Source organism: Salvia splendens, chromosome 3 (genome assembly GCF_004379255.2).
Source record: "Salvia splendens isolate huo1 chromosome 3, SspV2, whole genome shotgun sequence".
Taxonomy (NCBI): domain Eukaryota; kingdom Viridiplantae; phylum Streptophyta; class Magnoliopsida; order Lamiales; family Lamiaceae; genus Salvia; species Salvia splendens.
In genome coordinates, this window is record NC_056034.1 from 36,058,868 (window position 1) to 36,068,388 (window position 9,521).

The window sequence follows — 9,521 nt, forward strand, 5'->3', positions numbered from 1 at the left end:
TAATACATAAATTTGAGATTTACAAATTGTTAAAAGAAGAGATGATTAAAAGATCATGTATTGTCTCGTATAAAAGAGGTGGGGTAAAAGATAATCCGAGACCCATAAATAGTGTAATTAAGAGATGCATAAGAGTATCCACAATAATGTGGATACTTTGGTGGACAAACCACTTTATTTTTTTTTCAACAGCCACAAAAATTTGTCCACAGCAATAGTGGATACGCCCAAGCCACAAATCACATTATTTTATCAATTGTTGGCATATTTTAATTCAGTTAGAATAAAAATTATGGGACTATAATAATTAGAAAAAAACACACAATTTAATAAATAAAAATTTAAAACTAAATCTTCATTGTATTACATGAAAAGGAAAATTATACAACGAAAATTATCGACATCACACAATTTCTTCACGCTGCGCCCCCTCCCCTACGTGCCCAGAGCTTTTCAACCAAATCGGCCTGGAGTTGGGTATGTGTTGTGTCCCTGCGCATATCAGTGAAACGTTGGATCAAGTATTCATTACTACGTGGTACACCCATCTGTATCGGCGCGGAGGCAACACCGTGACTTGAACTAGCACCATCTTCCGGTGCCCAACGCTCTGCAGCAAATCCTTCATCTTCTATTATCATATTGTGCAATATGATACATGCATTGATGATATTCGCGATATCATCTTCGTGCCAAACTCGTGTCGGGCACCGTATAATGGCCCATCGCGCTTGGAGCACACCAAAAGCTCGTTCAACATCCTTTCTAGCACCCTCTTGTTTTCGCACAAAATAGGCTTTCTTCATACCAACCGGTTGTCGGATTGTCTTGACAAATACGGGCCAACGAGGGTATATCCCATCTGCCAAATAGTATCCTTTGTGGTACTGAGTGCCATTGGCCACGAATCTGATTTCTGGACCCTCCACTCGGCACTCCTCATTGAAGAGAGGCGATGACTGCAGAACGTTGATGTCGTTGTTCGAATCTGCGACACCGAAATACGCATGCTAGATCCGCAAGCGGTAGTTAGCAACGACTTCCAGGATCATCTAGGGATGTTTGCTTTTGAATCCAGTAGTGAACTAGCCTTTCTCGGGTAGTTTTTTCACTCCCAGTGTATGCAATCGATGCTGCCCATTATCCCTGGGAAACCGTGCATATCCAGTCTCTGGCAGTCCTCAAAGGTTGGCTTTCATAGATACTCTGGACCGAAGATTTCCCAGATGCCCTTACAAAACTGCCGCAACACCTCTAGGCTAGTCGTCTCACCCATCTTTAGGTATTCGTCGAACATGTCAGCCGGACCAGCATAGGCAAGCTGCCTAATTGCAGCAGTGCATTTCTGAAAAGTTGACAGACCGATCCGACCGATGCAATCACGTCGGAGGGTGAAACACCTATACCGCCCCGCCAATGACGTCGCTATATGGATGAAGAGCCACTGCGACATTTTGAAACGCTGACGGAAAATCTCTAGCGGATAACAGGGGTCATCGCCAAAGTAGTCTTCCATCAGGCGCTAGTGCGATCCGGCCCCATCTAGTCGGCTGTTGCCTTTCCACCCCCCCCCCCCCCCCCCGGCCCCATCCGTCCACTGCAATAGGGAGCCGCGGGGCCGCCGCAGAGTTGGTGGCCGCTGAAGCTCCCTTATTGTAGACACTCTAAGAGACATGGTTGCTGATGGCCAAAGCCTATCATACTTTGGATTCCTCGTAAATTCTTTTATAGGAGTACAAAAATAAATCGAAAAGTGAAAATATTAATAAAATTTTCGTAGGCTTCCCTCATACGCTAAACCCACAGCTACAGAAATAGAATTAGGGTTTTCAATTCCGCGCCATAATCGAAGCCCTTTTCACACTCATTCGGGGATATGGCTGACGAAGACGAGAATTCGTCACCTCCGCGGCCCGATAAGCCCAGCCCGAGCCCTCACTCGGCCCTCAACTCTCCCTCCATGCGCCTCGGCGACAACTGCGGTAACACTCCGCTTTTGAGAAATCTGCAGACCGCTGAAGAGTTCATATCATCGGTGGCGGCCAAAATTGCCGCTCAGCCGCTTCAGTACTCTGATCCCGGTGTTTGGGGAGTGCTCACGGCCATATCTGAGAAGGCACGCAAGCGCAATCAGGTCTCTTTTTTATTGTTTGATGATACAGGGTCAGTTGAAATTCATGCCCGATTTTGATTATAATTCCATGTTAATCGTTTAAACTGCTTGCTTTCATCTTTGTTATAGTTCTAAAAGGCTATTGTCTGCATTTTAAGATCACATTAGCATGTTACTTGCAGTTATGGAGAGTGTTATGTCTGTAATTAGTTGGCAATGTTGATAATTAGTCTGGGACCTCTCCTTTATATTCCAGGACTAATTTCGTTAGCAATGTAGTACATGATTATTGCTATGGTTTTGGTTACATTTTTTATATGCTGCCTTCTAATCGAGTCCTTCAGACTTGTGGATTAGATGTTTTTCTATGCATTCGTGTTCATATTCTATCGGCAGTGATCCTGATTCCACTTATTAAGAATCTGTCTGATTCAAGTTTTGGTAAATCAGGGCATGAATATGCTTCTAACTTCAAATGAACATTGCATTGGTCGGCTAGTAGATGATACACGTTTTCAGATCATTGCACCAGCAGTTAGTGCTAATCATTGCAAGATATACCGAAAGAAGATTGCTACTGGAGATACAGAACAGCAATTGGCAAGCTGTTCCGTGTTCTTGAAAGATTCTAGGTGAGTTATCTTATCAGGGACACGTTCATAAATTTGAGATAAAAAATATTCTGATGCTTCTTAGTTTTTTGTAGCACAAATGGGACATATTTAAACTCGGAGAAACTGAACAAAAATACTTTTGAAGCAAAGCTATGCCATGGCGACATTATCTCAATAGCATTTGCTCCGCACCATGGTAGAGTTATGGCAATACTATCTCAATTATTTCTACCCTTATTCTGGAATGTGCAGTGTATATCTCTAGCTTTTCTTGGGTTTTTAATTTTTCTCCATTCTTGTATCCTCCAGCAATGCAATTATATAAGCTGGCCTGCCATTATCTTGAGATTATCGCCTGCAAGTTCTGTACTTTGATGCTGCATACATGATTTACTTTTAGTTAAGAAGTATAATGCCACAAAGTACTGTTTTCCTAATTTAACATTTGATCTTTCTGGTACATTAGTGTTTTAAGAGAAATAGAGAATATTTTAGTGTATATATCGTCCATATGATTTTCTTAAGACTTTTTCTGAGTGACCTTCTGCACGTTTGCAGAACTTGCTTTTGCATTTGTATATCGTGAAGTCCAGAAATCCTCTTGCCTGACTGATGGTGGATCTCTGAAGAGAAAACCAGGTAACTTTTTTTTTCCTCCAGATTATAGATTCATGTTTTATGTAAGCATTGCTGTAGATTGCATTAAACATTAAGTTTATGGTACTGCATTACTTAATACTTACTTATTTTCGAAGAGGAATATTGTGCTGAGAACAAGAGACTAAAAGGAATTGGCATAGGAGCTTCTGATGGTCCACTCTCCCTTGACGATTTTCGCAGCCTTCAAAGATCAAATATGGTAGTTAAATGAGCTGCTACTCTGCCAATTTTCGTACTGTTTCATCAATTTCTAAACTCATGGAAAACTGTATTCAACTTTTAGTCGTTCACATCTATAAAGTTATGTGGTATCGTTATGTATGTTTTGAATGTTGAATGTCTGTGTAGGAACTCCGGAAGCAACTGGAAGATCAAGTCGCAACAGTTGAATCCTTACGCAGTGAAAGTCGTGCAGCTACTGAGAAGCATGATACTGTATGTCATTTTTTTTTATTGAGTTCTTTCACGGCTGTGTAATCCTCGCCACACTATTATTCATCATCTGCAAAATAGTTGTTCACAGAAGATCCTCAGGTTTTTTACATCAAGAAACTCAAATACCCCTCACATTGGATTAGAAGGAGTTCAGTTTTATTTACTTGTTCCTGTTTTGCTTCCCATCCTTTATAATTGAAATTGTCTTGGTGTATTCAGATTGATTTGGCAATTCAACATCTTGCACTATAAGCTGAAGCCATGGCACGCCTTTGCTTAATTTTCGTTTCCTTCCTTCTAAAGAGGACCAATAATGGTTCCCCATCTACCCACCCCCATGGTGACTCGAACCCCCTACCTATTGGTAGGAGGGCGATGATATACCTTTGCTTGTCAGCGCTATTGTTTCTTGACCACAATGAGCTAACATTTTTGACTCACTTTTTCTTTATGAACTTCGATTTCTTGTTAATTCATTTGTATTACTTGTTGGTCTCAAGTATTTGATTTTGGGCATACACCAGTACCTACGTTCAGCAATTTTATTTTCTTATGCAGGAAATGAAGGAGTTGAAAGAATCTGTATCAAAATCTTTTCTAGATCAACTCAGTCAGATGAACCAATTTTTGGAGTCTAAAGACAAAGAATTAGCTGAGCTAAATCGAATGTCTGCTGAGCAAAAACATGGGATTGAGGACCTTAATGAAAGACTTAGTGCATCTATGCAGTCATGCACTGAAGCCAATGAAATAATTACTAGGTAAGAAGTGTATCTTATTAACTTATGCATATATAAGAGAAAAATTAAGCCATCCAGATAGCCCCTGTTTGCTCCTTACAGTCATTGCTTAAATAAATTACTCAGTCCATTGAACTGTTCAGGAATTCAATTCAGAGCTACATAAAGAAGCATTCTTGATCGTTGACTTTTGACGTTCTTCTACTTATCCTTTGCCATCTTTTTTCCTATTCAGAGAGTTCGGGCTGAAGTCTTGCTATTTCTTGTTACTAGGTATCAATGTTGTCAAATAGCGGCTATAGCGGGGATATTGCGCTATAGCATATCAGTTTTTAATGAAAACGCTATCGCCACACCGATACGTAGCATTTTTCTGTGGCGGCCGCCATACCCGTGGCGGTCGTGGCGCCATAGCGCTACCATATCCCGCAATAGCGGTATTTTAGCCCAATTTTGACTTTTTGGTGCTAATTTTGACTTTTATTGGGCTTTTTATTTTTTAATTTAATTTTGCATAGGCCCAATCAGCCCACCCCAATAATTCTAACCCCAATAATTCTAAACCCTAATTCCACAACCCCAATCTGCCGCTTTTCATCTCTACTCCTTTCCTTCCACAATCTGCCACCCACCGTCGCGCCGCCGCCGCCGCCGCCGCCGCCTGTTGCAGCCTAGCCAGCACCCGCCAGCACCCTCCAGCCCCACTCAGTGACTCAGCCACCGCCCAGCCATACGGCCCCTCCTATTCACAATCTGCACCCCAATCTGCCGATTAATTATATTTATTTTGTAGATTCATACAAAAAAGAGAAATAGGCTCGAGCATAAGAGGATGCAAGATTTGGTTTATGTGAAATATAACCAAAAATTGCTTGATAGGAACAAGCTTAGTGCAACCGATGAATTTGATCCTATTATTCTCGATGATATTGATGAGTGCAATGAGTGGCTAGTTGGGGAGTTGGATGATGATGATGATGATATTGATGGTGGTAATCATTTGGTTCATGATGACGATGATACACTTGATTGGAACATGGTGTATAAGGCTTCGGGTGTTGGAGAGCCTAGGACATATACTAGGTCAAAGAAGAGGAAAGAATCTTCTACATCTAGTTCAAGTTGTCTTAGAGTTTCTAAGAAAAAAGAACCTATCATACCTAGAAAAGGGAAAGGGAAAAGGAAAAGGCTTGCGCTTGTAGATGAAGAATCGGAAGAGGAAGAATTTGAGGATAGTGTAAGTGGAGATCAAGAGGATGAAGCAATGGAGGATGAAGATGAAATGGATGCCGATGATAGTGATGATGATGAGCTAGAAGACTATGTTGAGCTTGATGATTGATGTCTATTGAGCTTATCATGGTTTATTTTTTGTTGAACACTTGAACTAAAGACTTTAATTGCTAGACTTTTATATAATTGTTTTCTATTTTATGCTTTATTACATGTTTTTAGAGTTTTTAATGTTATATTTTTATTATTTTCTAATTTTTTAAATTATATATGAATATATAAATATTATTTTATATATTTAATTAATGACCGCTATATCCCGCCATACCGATACGCTATATCCCTGTGGCATTTTTCGGGCGAACCGCCATGAACCGCTATACTGCTTTGACAACATTGCTAGGTATATAGAGAGAGGCATTTATAAAAATCTTTGTGCAATTTTGAATGCATGTCTAATATATAAACATCTTGCCGTCAAGAATCATTGGGTATGACTAGTTTGTGTCATACTACCTCTGTCCACCAAAAATAGATTAGTTTGCCATTTTTGGCCGTCGACCAAAATTAGACAAGTCTAAATATGGAAAGTTTTCAACAAATAATAATCCTACACATTTATAATGTGGACCCCGCAATCCACTAACACTCATTCCACTACCTTTTCCCTCTATCTCGTCTCTTACTTTTTCCTATATCTCTCTTACTTTATCAATTGCACATCAAAACTCGTGCCATTTATATCTTTGTCTAATTTTTGTGGACGGAGGTAGTATGTTCTAAAGATGCTTCTTAATCTTTTAATCATTCAGCCAGAAGGCCTCTATATCAGAATTGAAAATACTACTAGATGAAGAGCGTGACCAGAGAAGAGAAGAGCGAGAGAAAGCTTTGGAAAATATGAAAATGGCAATACAAAGAGTACAGGCTGAGGCAATGGAGGAACTGAAACGAGTATCGGAAACTGCTATGAGACGAGAGAAGGAGCAAGAAGACGTTATAAATAAGCTTCAGGTATAGATAATAATAATAAGCTCTATAAGTCTCTGGCTTTTCATGTATGGCCATTTCTTAATCATGAAGTGATTATCCAGGAGGCTGAGAAGGAAAATTGTACATTGGTGGAAACAATGAGGTCCAAATTGGTATATTTCATCTCTCCCTTGTTATTCTGCATCTTGCCTAGGTATATCAGTATCTTGCCTTAATATTGCTTGTTTTAATGGCAGGAAGATGCACGGCAAAAGTTAGTCAACTCTGAGAACAAAGTGCGTCAGTTGGAGGGTCAAATCCACCAGGAACAGCAAGCATCTGCCAGCACTATAAAAGTAATTTTACTATTGCTTGCCTCCCTAGATATTGTCCGCTACATAACAGAACTTGTTACCTGTTCGATATTTTTCTTATATTCTGCCATTGTGTTTTAGAGGGTTGAAGAACTGGAACATGAAAGAAAAGGACTGAGGAAAGAACTTGAACGTGAAAAGGTATGGGATTTTCTGTATGAGACCATTTATTTAAGCAGAGGTGATTGATGAGTTCTATGCTTCTCAAACTGAGTTTCTCTTGCTGCTGTAGCAGGCAGCTCGTGAGGAAGCATGGTCAAAGGTGTCTGCTCTTGAACTTGAGATTAGTGCTGCAATGCGGGATCTTGATTTTGAAAGGCGTCGGCTAAAAGGTGCTAGGGAAAGAATTATGCTCCGGTAAGAATAGAATAATCTTTGACGGATTTCAGTACTGATCAACTTAAGCTGAGCACTTTTTTCTAGAGAGCGGGAAGTTTTAAATAAATCACTACATAGATTCAACAGATGTTATATCTATGAGATCTTGATGCGATGCTGTATTTGTCATCATTTCGAAGTTTGTTAATGCCATGATAATTTTTATGCAGTGAAACACAGCTACGTGCCTTCTATTCGACAACAGAGGAGATATCAGTGCTGCTTGTGAAGCAGCAAGAACAGCTTAAAGCAATGCAAAGGACACTAGAAGATGAAGAGAACAATGAGACAACATCAAATGATATTGATCTCAATCCAGTCGATGGCAACGAAACTGGATCTCTAGTGAGAGACAAGGATGGGGTTTTTCAAAGCAACGGGAAGGCTAAAACGGGACCTTTCCTTGACATGGATCAAGTTGTGTCTTCGAGTGACGAAGCAAGTGTAACAGAGAAGCATGACTGCAATGCCAAAACCCAGGAACAGGGCGAAGAAACACAAGAGGTAGAATTTGGCGGTGCTGAGTGTGATGACGAGGCCAAGGGTGGGTTTGGCTCTGACATCAATGGCATTGGCACGGCACCCCTCTCTTGTGGAGATGCCATTGGAACCGAGCAAATTCCTGAAACTGAAGGCGTCGGCACACCCCAACTCTTGGAAGGTGGCGCTGCTGAAACCGAGCAAGTTCTGGAGACGGAAAGCCTAGAACTTCAGAGTGGCAAGAACATCGATCTGAATAGGTGCAGCACGCCAGATGTGGATATGATGCAGGTTGATAACTGTACCAACGAGCAAGAAACAGCAGAACACGACCAAAACACTTCCCGATCACAAGGTCGCCATGATGGTGAGGATGAACGAATAGAAGACACAGAAGGCGGAGGGACTATCAATACGGCAGACCTGTTGGCTTCTGAAGCCGTTGGGAGCTGGGGTTGCAGCACAGCTCCTTCGGTTCAGGGAGAGAACGAGTCGTCACCGGCGAGTGGGACGAAAGAAGACAATGAATGTGCTGCAGCTGCACATGATTCCAGCAGTGTAGTTGCAGAGAGCCAACACATCCCGCCCACCAAGTTGGAAGCTGCTGCCAGACGGAACCACGAGGAACGGCTGGCACTCAGTGAGATGATTGGCATAGTGGCGCCTGATTTGAGGGAGCAGTTTAGTCGGGTTGTTGAGAGTGATGATCGAGTGGGATCTGAAAAGGGAGTGGATTATAACTCTGACACCGAAGATTGCAGCGATAACGCAGATGGTGGTGGAGAAGCATCGGATGCTGAAACAGAGGGAGCCGCCACTGACGTTGAAATGGAGGGAGATGATGACACCCAGGAAGACTCTGTTGGATAGGGACAAGACAGTTCAATTATTTGTTTATGCATTTCTTGCTTTATGTGAATAATGTTATCCTTGGGCGGTGTAGGACTCTAGGAACACGAAGTGGATATAGTTAGTTTGTGCTATTTCTTCTCCGATTACTCACTTCTTGCTTGCTGTCCCATTTTGTTGTGTTTTAGTGTAGTTATTTAGAATTCATTGTAACCAATTAAGATATGTACTTAATTATTTTTTCAATAAAACTATGCTGCAAGTAATTTAAAATAAAATTAAAATCTGAAAAATTGTACTACTCCATAATTGGTATACGGAGTAAAATTTAATAATGTGACGGAAAGGGACGACTTCCCTAGATTCTCGCTCTTCTTTTTAAGGCAGTTTGAGGTACGTGGTTATCATCGTAAATACGTAATTAATTTTATTAATCGTCTCGTATACATTATTGATTATATTGAATAGTACCAGAATTTACCACAAACAGAAACTTCTAGTATTGTTTTTTGCCTATGCTATTGCTTGCTAAAATACACCGGCTTTGTCTGGAACTGGAATCCATACCCCCACTTTGGCTTATTCAACACTCAAATGACCGAAAAGTCCCTGCTCCTTTTAGGCCATAAGAGCATCTCCAGTGGTCGGCTAGCGAGCGGCTCGCCGATTTTTG

The 9,521-nt window shown here is 41.0% G+C and overlaps 1 protein-coding gene across 2 annotated transcripts; it reads left to right on the top strand.

The window, feature by feature from the left end:
* The first annotated feature begins 1,776 nt into the window (after nucleotides 1–1,776).
* Nucleotides 1,777–9,126, top strand: LOC121795835. Of its 2 annotated transcripts, none has more exons than XM_042194459.1 (13): nucleotides 1,777–2,134; nucleotides 2,564–2,745; nucleotides 2,820–2,923; nucleotides 3,286–3,366; nucleotides 3,483–3,586; nucleotides 3,736–3,822; nucleotides 4,381–4,583; nucleotides 6,608–6,809; nucleotides 6,890–6,940; nucleotides 7,025–7,123; nucleotides 7,223–7,282; nucleotides 7,374–7,498; nucleotides 7,690–9,126. In XM_042194459.1, the coding sequence occupies exons 1-13, from the start codon at nucleotides 1,877–1,879 to the stop codon at nucleotides 8,867–8,869; spliced, it is 2,736 nt and encodes a 911-aa protein (XP_042050393.1). In that variant the 5' UTR covers nucleotides 1,777–1,876; the 3' UTR covers nucleotides 8,870–9,126. The 2 variants fall into 2 exon arrangements, with proteins under 2 accessions (XP_042050393.1, XP_042050394.1); XM_042194460.1 differs by having other exon boundaries at nucleotides 1,778–2,134; nucleotides 7,377–7,498.
* The last annotated feature ends 395 nt before the right edge of the window (nucleotides 9,127–9,521 follow it).

Excerpts from the sequence above, each read along its gene's own strand:
- LOC121795835 (XM_042194459.1), top strand. The coding sequence starts at position 1,877 with ATGGCTGACGAAGACGAGAATTCGTCACCTCCGCGGCCCGATAAGCCC. Across the intron at positions 6,810-6,889 it reads ACGTTATAAATAAGCTTCAG|GAGGCTGAGAAGGAAAATTG; the intron begins GTATAGATAATA and ends GTGATTATCCAG. Across the intron at positions 7,283-7,373 it reads AAGAACTTGAACGTGAAAAG|CAGGCAGCTCGTGAGGAAGC; the intron begins GTATGGGATTTT and ends TTGCTGCTGTAG.